A 13,764-nucleotide genomic window follows, 5' to 3' on the forward strand; every position below is an offset into this window, starting at 1 on the left:
AGTCTTGAACTTTCTCCTCTAGTTTTTTACTTAAACACAAGCTAAAACATTACTTAAAAAAATAAACATGTATCACTTAAATTACTACTCACTACTGAGTACTGACTATATAGTAAGAATATAATAATATTCATTGGATTTTGATTCACACAACCGCATATCAATTTTTCTTCCATCTTGTTGATAATATTATCTTCTTATCACTATTCTTTTTCTATTGATCTCATCGCCTGTCATTTCTTATTTTTCTCTCTTTTTCCCTGGACTGGGCGAGCCCCTAGTAGGGCAACGCCCAGGGTCTGCCCGCCCAGTGGCGGGTCACTAGACCATCAGGTTGGGCCCTAGCCAGCGAGGCCCAACCAGCCCATTAGGGACATTAGCATATGGGGGCCCAACTCCCACCCTCATAAATAGGTAGCGGTTACCAATTGTATGAGACTCTTGGCTCATTGATCAAAACACTCTTGAAATCCAATGACTTTCTCTCTTTATTCAGTTACTCTCTCTCTAGTGCAATCCCTCCCTCACTCTAGGCACTCTCTCTCACAATGTTCATAACCGGAACACTCCCTATTTACCTATTTATTGATGAGATTTGAGTGTGAATAACAATATTTTCATTACAGGAAGTCAAATATCATATTTTCAAGCAAAATATTACACGGCTCGCCTGTATTGCACTTGTACCTGTACAGGATGATGTGCACTCACCAAGTAACTCGACACAAAAATGTTAAAAAGTGTGGCGTGCTTACACCTGCACAAAATGTTAATAGAAAAATTGTTATAATGAGCAGTCCATCTGTTTGAAAAATCATACTATAATGTAGCAATGATCAGCCGAAAGTAAACATATAATTAAAATATGGTAAATTCTGTTTTTTTGGGTATCATACCCACTTTAAGTTATTTAATAGATTATTACTATGTTGTCCAACGTAAATTTTACATTTTCAAATTTTATTTTACTTTTCAATTAACTTCATTCCATATAATTCATTTTTTTGATGAAAAATGGATGAGTAGTGAAGAGGAACAATGATGGTGGCGATGCGCGTCAAATCACCTATTTGACGGAAGAACAAAGGTTAAAAAATACAACAAACAAATTTCACATCTCTGACAATGGAATACTACATTACTATGATATAATAAAATCAAATTTTTAATCGATATATAAATTTTTACAACTAATTTAACTCATTTTGGGTACCACGCCTTGAATTGACTCAAGGTACCACAGTAAGCACCTTAAAATATTTACAGAAACATTGTATTCATTGATGGTTAAATATGAAAATTAACATTCCACATAAAAATATATTTGACGATATTGGTATGCCTTTCATTCTCACACGATCGAGTGACTAACCACACCAAAAACCAAAGAAGGAATTATGCCATTAGGCCATATAAAATGTTCCAAGCGATATTGACAGATTAGTTTGGAATCTAAAGAGCATTTTGGTTTATCCAATTTGGATTGCAACATAGATATTCCGGCACTACACCCATTTAGCTTGGGGACCGACAGTAAAGGTTGCGATTGGCCGGGGACCACGTACTAAGTCCCTCTTGAGTCTTGACCTGACCTTTTTTTTGTGATTTCTTACGGGCTAGAGCCCAAAACTAAGGAGGGTCACCTTTAAAATAGATTGTATTACAGGAATCAAACATTAGAGCAATAGAACTAAAAGCAAGAATAAAGTCATAGATCTTGCTAGTCGTTAACAGCCTCATCCCATTCTTTGCGAATGAGTCAGCTACTGAGTTGGCTTCTCGGAACACATGCTTGATGTGGACTTGTTTGAAGGTGTTGAACAATCTGTTAATGTCTTTGACCAGAGAGGTTGCAGGCTTTGTGGGAAGACAACCTTTGTTGATTAGATTGACATCAAAACTAGAATCCGACTCAAAAATGATCTTTCTGAAACCTCTTGCATGGGAAATTCTGGCTCCATGGAGGATCCCCCATAGCTCCGCAAGGTTTATCGAGCAGAAACCAAGGTTGACTGAGAAGCCAACAATGAATTTACCATCATGATCCCTCAACCCCCCCCCCCCACAAGCGGCTCGATTAGACTATGGAGAGAAAGATCCATCAGTGTTGACTTTAATCCAACCCTCCATGGGTGCTACCCATCTTAGTGAGCTAGTATTGGTCGCATAGTGTGCCAGAGTATCTTCCGTCACATCAACAAAAGCCAGATTATATTCCTGGATCATCTTTGCTATTCTGCTACTAACTACTGTTGCTGATAGGCCAATTCCTTCAAAAATCAGCTCGTTCCTAGCACGCCATAGCATTTGGAGCATAATTCCAAAGGTAATGTTCCACGATGTGCTGTTGCTAGACTGGGTCTCATTGAAGAGGTTATCTGCGAACCACTCTTGACCTGACCTAAGGCTATTGATTAAGAACTTTGAAAAAATATCCAACGGTTCAATCGAAAACTCAAGTGGTAAGAGTTATGAGACATATGAATTGGGTGCGAGAGGTCCAGGGTTCAATCACTGTAGGGTGCAATTTATCTTTCCGATATACAAAAAGAAATCGAAATTTTAGTGGCAAAAATATAGTTATGATTATTAATTTGTCTTTTTTTAATAATGTGAAAATAAAAAATAAGTAAAAGAGGGTGTAAAAGTTTATTTAGAGATCTGAGGCAGTTTTGGCCCGCTTGAATGATGAGGTGACTAGGCTATTTAAGATTAAGAAAAAAGTTGTGAATATTGGTCAAAAAGTGGTGGGAATCTTGTGGGTGTTTGGTAGGAAGGAATTTGCGCCTTTCCAAGGATAAAGCAGTGTGCATCAGGAGATAGGAGGGCAGAGTCAATGATTCGTGTAAATTCATGTGAATCCCTGACTGGGTGACAGGGGGGCAATGTTAGGTTGGGGAAGCACAAGGGTGGAAGTCGAGTGGAAACATTCAATGGTGTCAGCAATGCAAAAAGAAGAGGAAGTATCATTTGAGGTCCAAGATTAGCGTCGGAGCCACCCTCTACGACTATACCAGATGAATCACCTTCGTCTCACATTCTTTCATTTTCATCATGGTCACCTTCTAAAATAATGACGTCATCATCCATATTATGAGTGTCATGGTAGTCATAATCGTCAGACAACTTAACCGTTGTACCCAAACAAGTGGTATTTGGTTCCACAACAACCTTCTCAATATCATGGCTACCACCACCTTCATCAGACAATGTCTGCTGCGTATTCATCTGATACATTGACGCTGGTATTAATAAACTTCTAGCCTCAGCAATATCAATGTACAACTCCAACATTGTCATTAAAGACTGCTGACTAAATGCATCCATCATGACATTCAATCTTCATTATCATATATCTCAAGAGATGTAAAAAAAGTATTTGGTGTAGCCTTAAATCTACAGGTTTAAGCTTGTCGTGAATTTTCCTCTTCAAACGCTTGAAGATAATGTTGCGTGTTAGATGCATGGACATTTTCTAACCTTCAAACACAACACATTGGTTGCCATTGAAAGCTCTACCGTTGTAATACATGAAAGGAGATTATTTGACTAATCATAGAGGTTTCTAGAGTTACCAAAACGTGTATGAGAGGGTTATAGAACTTGCTTCTGCAGTGTGAAGGTTGTGAAGCTGGAGTGGGAATTTATAGTGTTCTGGTTTCGAGGAAAAGAAGGAGAATCCGAATGGGACTCACTAAAAAAAACAGAGAATTCTTCTCCTCATGCTTCCCTCAATAGAGATTCAGAGAAAAACATGTAAACTAGGGGTGTACAAGACCCGGCCCTACCCGCCAGCCCGTCTCGGCCCAAGCCTTTAGGGCCAGGTTGAACCCGGCCCGATCATTAAAAGAGACCGGGTTCGGGTTGATCTTTGTGTTACCCGACTTCGGGTAGGGTCGGGTTCGGGTTGACACTCGGGGTCACCCGGCTCGTCCCACATATATATTTTATAAAATTTTAATTTGTTATAATGATTAAAATGTGATACACGGTGCTCAAATTTATCTTACCATGTAGATGAAATTAAAATGTTTAACATCTACCTTATGAATTAAATAAACGTTGGTCAAACTATTGACACTTTCATGCTCTAACAAGAGAAAATCATGTGTGTGTATTATGCATATGTGAGACAAGTGAAGAAATGATCAAACAAAATGTAAACCTCTCAAGTGCAATAGATTATGAAAGAATTGGATTCTTTCAAGTTATTTCTTCTAAAAAATAGTTCCAACTTATAACTCTTTTAGTATGTTATTATCTTTAAATTTTACAATTAGTATCAAATAGTCTTAAACTTATTGTCCATCGGGCCAACCCGGTCCCGTCCTACATAGACTCGTCCTAAATTGGACCCGCATAATGTCGGGTTACTTCGGGTGTAGGGACGGGTTAGAGTCTATGAATTGACCCGATCAATATTTAGGGCCGGGTTAGGGTTAACCAAAACCCGTCCTAACCCGTCCCTTGTACACTCCTAATGTAAACTGTGTCTCTTGCCACCCAATCAGCAACAACCTTGGGAAGGGGCAGAATCTCTCGTCCATATTCTCACGTTATTTCTCCTTTTTCATTAGCATTCGCAAGTTTAATGCTAATTTCTCTGTTTTCACTAGCATTCGCAAGTTTTTCTTTCAATGCTAACTACTCTAGCCACCTCATCATCCAAGCTGGTCAAAACTACACCAGAAGCGAAAATAAATTTTTTACACCATGTTTTGCTTTTATTTATTTATTTATTTATTTTGTCACTAATTATCTATTAACTATGACCATTTTCTATTTCATTACTAATATTATTCGTAATTGTGACCAAAAGTAAAATTCGCCACTAATACTGTTCATAATAGTGATCAAATTATGAAAATACATATTTGTAGTTTTCTTCCAAGGTCGGCATGCTGCCTTCAGTTCCTTTTTAGTGACCTTGATCATAGGGCCTAATAGTTCACTCACTTGTTCTTCCACCATTATCTCATTGACTTTCACTGAACCTCAAAACTTACCCATTTGTCTCCCGCTCTCCCTATCCATTGTTGGGAAGTCTTCTTCTGACAGCTTGTCTCGGCCATCAATGGCAGAGTAGATATCTTGTAAGACATTGATTTTGGTACCAAATTGCGACCAATGACGTCTCCAACTCTCCATGACTCCTTTCAAAGAGGCCCCTTCGAATGAGTATGTGTTTCGCCTTAAACGTACTTTGATGTTGGAGGCCCCGTTCTTCCAGCGTCGCTGTCATCATCATGACTTTTCACCACGCTTAGCGCCACTCATGGGATATTACACATATTAAAATTTGATTAGGTACTAGGTAGACGGTGTAATTATACGTCATAACTCATGAGTGCATTAAAAATGAAACTCATAATTAAAACCTAAGTATTACTTTCAAAATACGAAATCCTGATATTGATATTTTGTTTGCATCATGGATCCATATTCATAAATACATTTGGGCGTTTGGTGAGAAAAGAAAAAGTGAGACAAAGACAAGAAAAGATCCTTAATTTGAAAGTATATACCGTGTTCTCTTGTGAATCACTTATTATAAGTGCGCTTTCAAGTTACTTCCACCAAACAAACAAACAAACAAACCCCACTCACTACTAACTTTATTCACCGGTCACCGGAGATGCATCTCCGGCGAGTCCCAGTTTTCCTATTCCTCTACCTCCTCCTCTCCCCCGCCGCCACCGCCGCCGCAGAAGACAACCTCGCCGTTTTGTTCCCCCACAAGAAGCACAAAATCAATGGCCCCATCAAAACCATCGTGGTCATCGTCATGGAGAATCGCTCCTTCGACCACGTCCTCGGCTGGCTCAAGTCGACCCGACCCGACATCGACGGCCTCACCGGCACCGAATCGAACCGAATCACCGCCTCCGACCCAGCCTCGCCGGAGATCCCTGTCTCCGACGAAGCCGTCTTCATCGACTCCGACCCGGGCCACTCGTTCCAAGCCATAAGGGAACAGATATTCGGGTCCAACGAAAGCTCCGCCAACCCGGCTCCGATGAACGGGTTCGCCCAGCAAGCCGAGAGCATGGTTCCGGGCATGGCCCGAACCGTGATGAGCGGGTTCAAACCGGAGCTCCTCCCGGTCTACACCGAGTTAGCGAACGAGTTCGGCGTTTTCGACAAGTGGTTCGCGTCGGTTCCGGCGTCGACTCAGCCGAACCGGTTCTACGTCCACTCCGCCACCTCTCACGGCGCAATGAGCAACGTTCGCAAGGACCTCATCCTTGGCTTCCCGCAGAAGACAATCTTCGACTCCCTCAACGAGAACGGTCTCACGTTCGGTATCTACTACCAGAACATCCCTGCTACACTCTTCTTCAAGAGCCTGAGGAAGCTGAAGAACGTGCCGAAGTTCCATAGCTACGCGTTGAAGTTCAGGCGGCACGCGAGGAAGGGGAAGCTGCCGAATTACGTGGTGGTGGAGCAGCGGTACTTCGACGTGGAGGTTTCTCCGGCGAACGATGATCACCCCTCGCATGATGTGGCGATTGGGCAGAGGTTTGTGAAGGAGGTGTATGAGGTTTTGAGGAAGAGTCCTCAGTGGAAGGAGATGGCGGTGTTGATTACATATGATGAACATGGTGGGTTCTATGATCATGTGCCTACACCTGTTGTGGGTGTGCCTAACCCTGATGGGATCATTGGGCCTCACCCTTATTACTTTCACTTTGATAGGTTGGGTGTTAGGGTCCCCACGTTTGTTATCTCGCCTTGGATTGACAAGGGTACTGGTATGTCTCGAAAATTTTCCATTTTTAATTTATGTCCCTTTGGGTGTTGTTTATTGCAGATAGTTTTGAGATTTTGCTGGTTGAGGTTGCCTTATTTAAAATGGTATAATTCAATGCATGTTGTTTTGATTATTGTTTTCAAAAGTTGTATATCTGAGATTTTGATATAAGCTGTTCTGGACTCACATGGAATGGCAGCCGAAACCATAAATTCTCTAGATTTAGTTCTTGGTTGCGGTCCTTGATTCATGGTCGCGGTCCTGTATTGATTGGTCATTTCGAGTTAAGCTTGTGCATGCCCTGAACTTTGTTGTTCTCTGCTGCCCTTTTAATTTCATGTTTTGGTGGAGGTGGTGGAATGGAGAGTTTGGTGAATTAAGTGCTTTGTGGACACCCCCAACTTTTGATTTTCTGGATTGAGTTTGTTGAAAATCATTTGGCTTTGTTGGGTTTAACTTGGAGCTTTTGACTTCTTTGTGAGTTTTATTTTACTGTTAAGTCTTCAAAATTTTGTATATTTTGGATAGTTGTACCGGTAGACTTGGTTGGACTATATTTCTACTTGAAGCTGTACATACACTCAGGTTTATTTGGTTGGTGATGATGGTATTTTGAAAACATTATTATTTGATAACTTTTATGGGCGTTGTACATGTTTGCTGAAGTCATTTAGTCTTTCGTGGGGTATTTAATTTTGGACATGTGTTTCTAATCAGGCATGAATCAAGTCAATTATGTACATGATGGGGTTACACTTACATGAACTGTTTTGCTTATTTTATGGGAACTTTTTTGCATCACTTCAAAATCATGACGTGGACTTTTTAATTAACTGTACTTATGTATTATACTGAATAATTTTGGTCATCTTGTGTATACTGTAGTTCTCACTAATCAAGTAATCTGTTCCTGTAGGTTTGAGTGAGATATAGTAAACTAGTTTGAACATTTGTATGCTGAATGAGTTGAAAGAAAGCAGCTTATCACTTCACACTCTTAGAAGAAAATATGTGCTTATGCTCAGAAATATTTCTACTCCGTTAATATGAAAATTGTGCACATAGTCATGTATTTGAACTTTGAAATTGACTCATTTAGTTCTTCTTGGCTGTTTTACTCCAGCAAAGACTTGCTCTAGTTCAACCAGTTCCCTGTGTCAACCCAAATAAGTATCGTGTTTTAGACTTTTAGTCCTAAAGTTGATGTGCCGTACCTCTCAGTTGGTCTTGGATGTAAGAGGTCAATATGTCCTGATATAGACCAATTAGTTGGTAATATGTTATCTGAATGAGAAGCTCTTCATCTTTTCTTATTACTTTGTTGTACTTGTGCAGAAGGGTCCATAGGCGGCGACCTTAGAATGTGTGGGGCCATAGATATTAGATAACATCAATTAGTTTATCCCTTGTAGAAAGTTGTTACTACAAACGGATGGTTCATCAGTTTTAGTTTTCATTGTGCTACTGTTCTTGACTTCTTGTTGTTACTTCTGTTCATGGTCTATCTAACTTCTTGTACATCTTTTAGTGGTCCTCCTAGTGATTTTCATTCTCTATCTGATTGAACCTGCCAACAAGGTTGAATTTTTCCTGAAACTCTGTGCTTGAATGGTCATAAGCTGTCTTATTACCCAAATTTATTACCTTATCATTTCAGTATGTATTTGATGGCCTCATGTTTAGATATCTTTTTCAGCATGAGTTTGGCTCTTGATTAATTTTTTTTTTTTTTTTTTTTTTTTTTTTTTTTTTTTTTTTTTTGCAGTGATTCATGAACCAGATGGACCAACACCATATTCTCAATATGAACATTCATCTGTTCCTGCCACTGTAAAGAAGCTGTTCAACTTAAAATCCAATTTCCTGACAAAGAGAGATGCATGGGCTGGTACCTTCGAAAAATACTTTTACGTTCGCGATACTCCTCGTGATGATTGTCCAGGTTTGCCTCTACTTTTTTTGTTATACAGCAATTTGGCCATTTGTCATGGTAGAAAATTCATCTGTGGGCTCTAGTCTGGAACTCTAAATAAACATTTTTCCCTGACCAATCATAGTTATGTGTTGAAATTCAAATCCTAAAAAAAATTTAACTTCAAATTGATCTGCAGAAATACTACAACACTCATCTGCGTTTCTTTTTAACAAAATGAGCTCTAAGATACTTGTGCATACTGTGTTAATGTGCTGAATATCTTAGTTCTCTCTGATCTTGTTCTTTGGCCTTTGCTGGGAGAGTGGGATACATGGGCTATATATGTTAGAATGGTCAGACTCCAATTTTCCCACTTTTTTGTCTATCTGGTCTTGTGACCAACAGACTCTGATGTTACCATCCATGGCAATAAATCTCATATAGACACTCTAGTGCTAGGTAAGCCATGCTTGAATGCAGTCCTAGAAATTTCCTGTATCTAGTTTACCAACTGCAATAAGAAATGAGTAAGTTTCCACTCCTGTCTCTATCTTAAAAGTAGGTTTGGAAGTACATTGAAATGCCAATAGTACACTATACATATAAAGGTCCAAAATATATAACACAAAGCTCTTTGTCTCCTTGTCTAATTAGAAGCATTTTGAATTTGATGCTATTGATTTATTCTCCAGCATATTATGTATTGACATTATTTCCAATACCTTTTATAGAAACACTTCCAGAGGTCAAAACTGATCTAAGACCATATGGACCAAGAGAAGATTCAACTCTCTCAGAATTCCAGATGGAATTGATCCAGCTTGCATCTCAGCTCAATGGTGATCATGTTCTCAACTCCTATCCGAATATTGGGGAGAGCATGACAGTGGGAGAAGCAAACAGGTATGCAGAAGATGCAGTGAAGAGGTTCTTGGAAGCTGGAAGGGCAGCTATTAAAGCTGGGGCCAATGACTCTGCATTTGTCACAATGAGGCCTTCCCTCACCAGCAGAGTTGCTGTGAAAGATTCACGCAAACATTTGGAATCTTACTGATTATTTAACTATACAAAGCTATGTAGAATGTAAATATAGTATATATTTAGTATTTTCCATATTAAATGTAAGGAAAAAGTACAAATGCATGTTTTCAGTTGAAGAACAGTTAACCGTATAATTATTTATATTTAAAATGGATAATCAGTTGTTCTTAATTAGCCATAACATCCGCTGGAGCATTGCCCATTTCCCCTCCCTAAGAATATGTTCCAGAACCACACGCCAATGAGTTCAGTATGGCGTGGAAGGAGGATTGATGGGATTGATTGTTGGCGTTGGAAGTTGAGATTCCGGGCAAGTTGAGATTCCACAGACAGGATATTTTCATATACCTTCACTCATGAGTATATGTGAAATGTGCTGGATTTATATGTGATACCTATATGTGTGAATGCGTGTAAGTTTTTTCTACAACTTCGTCCTGCTCCTCCTGGCGGAAGAAATCAAGCTGTGCCTGCAGATGTTCATTCCGCTGCTGTGTATCGCCTATGCTGCGCATCATTTGCTGCAATTCCCCATGTGTAACCGTCATTTGAGGCAGTGGTGACAGAGAAAGTGACAGAACAGGTGAGTGTACTGGTGTTCTTGGTAACGAAAGTGATGGAGGTGGAGGTGGCAGTGGTGTAGAAGATGGTGGAGGTGGTGGTGGAGGCGAAGGAGTTGGTGGTGGTGGCTGGTTCCCGTCCTCGAACTCTGGAGCACGAAAAACCTGCTCTCGCTGCACCTCTCGCTCCGGCTGGCCGACACGTTGCGGAGGTGAGACACGCCTCCGCTCCGGTGAGTCGCGTCGTCGACATCGACGAGTTTCCATCAAATCGTCAGAAATCAACAAAAATCGAAGGTACAATCAATGAAAATCATAGGTAGAATCAGTCGTGCAATCAATCCACGTGATCCGCGAATCAAACGTTTATTGATCCCCACAGTTGGTGCCAAATGTTCTTGCTATGAACACTAGAAGAGAGGGTAACCCCTAAAGTATAGAGAGATTGCACCAGAGAGAGAGAGAATAACTGAATTTCAAGTGTATATTGAGCAAATGAGCAAAAGTCCCTTACAATTGATAACCGCCTCTGTGTGCAATTGTCCTCAGTGGGCCGGTTGGGCCTCGCTGGTCGAGGCTCAACCCACTGGCTTAGGGACCCGCCACTTGGCGAGCAACCCTCTGGGCGCAACCCTCTAAGGGCTCGCCCAGTACAAAAGCTACATGTACAAAGCCCTCCTAAAAAAGTATGTTCCAGCAAAACAATAACTGCCCACAGATAACTAGACCATCCAAAACACACACAAATTCCTTTTAAACAGCCAACATAATTGCTACAATAATTAATGTTGACTCTATTACAACTATTTTATACCAGAAGTGGTAGAAATTGGTTGGGCCGAAGTAGGCTTTGCATAAATAAGCCTGACCAATTTAAATATTTAAAGGCCTAAGTCTAGCTTGTTGGTTGTTACCTATGATGATTTGTTTTTGAAGTCTGCTCTAGCCTTCATAAAAACTTGATTCGTCCTGGTAGTCTATTTAAAGCCATGTATCATGATAAGATTATATATATATATATATATATATATATATATATTGGTACAAAGCTGCTAAAAGAAAAACAAAAAGACTACAACACCAGAGCCTCAAGAAGGAAGTTCCACGATAGTCATCCGCCAAAAGAGGAATGACAGCCACATGAGGGGCCTCAACGCACTCAAGACAATGATCCTAAAGAGCATCCTCCTTCGCGAATAGGTCCGCCACAACATTACCCTCGCGAAGAATGTTCTCAAACTTGACAAGCCAATCACAAGCAAGAAGAGCCTTGATCAAACCAAGCACAGAAGCATGTGAAGGTATGAAAAACGATAGAAAGGGGGGTTTGAATAGCGTTTTATAACTAAAAACTTAACCCACTTGAGATTTAAATAAATCTCTTCAATCACCAATGATAAAAGTGTAGAGATAAGAGATAAGAAAAGCACACAGATGATTTTATCCTGGTTCACTTGATAAATCCCTCAAGCTAATCCAGTCCACCCGTTAAGGTGATTTCTTCCTTCTTAGAATGAAGGCAATCCACTAATCAGAGTTTTGTTACAACTGCACTTGCTACTTGCAAAGTGACTAACAATACACTGACTTAGCTATCACTAAGATTCACTATGATAAACAAGTATTATGCAACACATAATGAAAACGATAATTAAATAAACAGAAAATAGATAAGGAACATAGTTCAAAAGGAAAACAGATAAACATAGTAAAGAAAAACATAGTTCAAGAAGAAAATAAATAAACATAGATAAAGACAGAAGAGAAGAGAGTTCCTAAAACTAGGGTTTATGTGTCCTTCTTAGAAGCTCGGTGCACATTTCTTTCAAACTCTGAAGAAGAACTTCATGAGAATCAAGCCTTTATTCAATGATATCAATCCTTGAATCTGACTGAGGTTGAGCAGACGTTGTAGCTTGATCAGAGTGAGGAACTTGAGCAGATGTGGAGGCAACATCAGTAACTGGAACAAGTCTAAGTGCTTGATTTCTGAGTGCCTCAGCTTCAGCTTGTAATTTAGCTGCTTGTTCCAGAGCTTGCAACCTTGCAGCTTCACGTTGTTCTTCTTCAATCCTTGCAGCTTCTTCTTCTTGTTCCTTCTTCTTTCTGGTTTCTTCAATAACAGTATAGAGCTTTTCTTCTTCTGAGGCGTTGATTGGCAGCTTCAACACACTTATTCTTTTCAGCATTTAGAAACCCAACCATCACTGGAACTTGGTCAACCATCCAAGAACACAAATGATCCCAGTCCTCAACAACCTTGTCTGGATGCTCACTTAGGTCAGTGCGACCATGCTCATTGCGAACCCTTAAAGATGCTTCACGATTAAATGAGTTGATGCAATCAAGGAGGGTGTTTGGTCCAGAGTAGGTGTAGGGAACAAGTGAGAGGTTTGGTTCAGGTGATGAAGAGTGATTGCTACTAGCAACCTCAGAGGGAGATCCAATCTGCAAAGTCTGATGTGCAAATATGTTGGTCTCAGGGTTTTGATGAGAGGTTTCAGTCTCAGGGTTTGATGATTTGTCTGGAGAATTATTTGAGACTGATTCATCATTCTCTGGAAGAGGAGAATGAGGATGAGGAGGTGGAGGAGGCATTGAAGCCAGAGGGACCGCTTGGATTGGGAAATCTGGAGCAACCAGAGGTTCTGACCTGGGTCCAGAGGAGCGGTTTGGACTTGGAACATTTAGAAAATGTGCAGGATTTTCTGAAACTCTTTCTCTGACGAGTTGAAAGAATTGTCGAGCAGCTTCAGATTTATTGGAAGGAGAAGAAAAATGTACATTGGTACGATTGGAAATAGTGGGACAAGGAGAGAGATCTTCTCTTTCAGAGTGTTCCTCATCTGAGTGATCAGAGGGTTGAGTCTCAGAGTTGGATTTCTCAGGGTTTGGCATCTCTTGAGCTTGTATCTCAGAAATTATTGGTTCAGAGGGTTGTGGATTGTATGAAAGAATAATGGGTGAGGTTGAAGCAGAGGGTTTGTTAGCTTGGAGCATTTTCCAGAGGGGTTCTTCCTCAATGGAAGGTTGAAAGAATGAGGCCCTAGGTGGTGAAGTATGAGAAGTTGGTTGATTGATTGGTGTGGGTTCAAGATTGGTTTCATCATGAATTGTATCAAGCAAATTTAAATCATCATCTGAAAGAACAACAAACTTACTTGAAGCTCTAGCTGCAGATCTTGTGATTATGGTAGAAGGTGCAGTTCGAGGCTCCTGAGTTGGTTGCAGATGAGTGACTTGAGTCACAATCCTGACCTTCTTGGCCTTCTTCTGAGGCGGTGGTTCATCATCATCATTGTCATCACCATCAGAGGGATCATTCTCCTCAGAGGCTTCAACTTGCTTTCTCTTAGTTGTAACACCCCAATTTCGATGGCGTCACTTTAGTAACCAAGAAGAAATTAAAGCGGAAAAACGTGAATATTTTTTTTTGATTTGTTTAACTGATAAAACTACGAACTTAATGAAATAAAACTCAGATAAAAGACAGCATG

The 13,764-nt window shown here is 40.2% G+C and overlaps 2 protein-coding genes across 2 annotated transcripts; one reads left to right on the top strand and one right to left on the bottom strand.

Annotated features, from left to right (window-relative positions):
* Nucleotides 1-5,504: 5,504 nt before the first annotated feature.
* On the top strand, nt 5,505-9,878 carry LOC130722675 (non-specific phospholipase C1). The gene is made up of 3 exons (XM_057573487.1): nt 5,505-6,752; nt 8,517-8,693; nt 9,398-9,878. Exons 1-3 carry the CDS (start codon nt 5,636-5,638, stop codon nt 9,718-9,720), a joined length of 1,617 nt encoding a protein of 538 aa, XP_057429470.1. The 5' UTR covers nt 5,505-5,635; the 3' UTR covers nt 9,721-9,878.
* Nucleotides 9,879-10,102: 224 nt separating this feature from the next.
* Nucleotides 10,103-10,534, bottom strand: LOC130725162 (extensin-like). The gene has a single exon (XM_057576414.1). It carries the CDS (start codon nt 10,532-10,534, stop codon nt 10,103-10,105), a length of 432 nt encoding a protein of 143 aa, XP_057432397.1.
* Between the last annotated feature and the right edge of the window lie 3,230 nt (nt 10,535-13,764).

The sequence above is a fragment of the Lotus japonicus genome, chromosome 6 (genome assembly GCF_012489685.1).
Source record: "Lotus japonicus ecotype B-129 chromosome 6, LjGifu_v1.2".
NCBI classification, from domain to species: Eukaryota; Viridiplantae; Streptophyta; class Magnoliopsida; order Fabales; family Fabaceae; genus Lotus; species Lotus japonicus.

Coding starts and splice junctions, on each gene's coding strand:
- LOC130722675 (XM_057573487.1), top strand. CDS start 5,636: ATGCATCTCCGGCGAGTCCCAGTTTTCCTATTCCTCTACCTCCTCCTC. Junction 6,753..8,516: donor TTGGATTGACAAGGGTACTG/GTATGTCTCGAA, acceptor TTTTTTTTGCAG/TGATTCATGAACCAGATGGA. Junction 8,694..9,397: donor TCCTCGTGATGATTGTCCAG/GTTTGCCTCTAC, acceptor TACCTTTTATAG/AAACACTTCCAGAGGTCAAA.
- LOC130725162 (XM_057576414.1), bottom strand. CDS start 10,534: ATGGAAACTCGTCGATGTCGACGACGCGACTCACCGGAGCGGAGGCGT.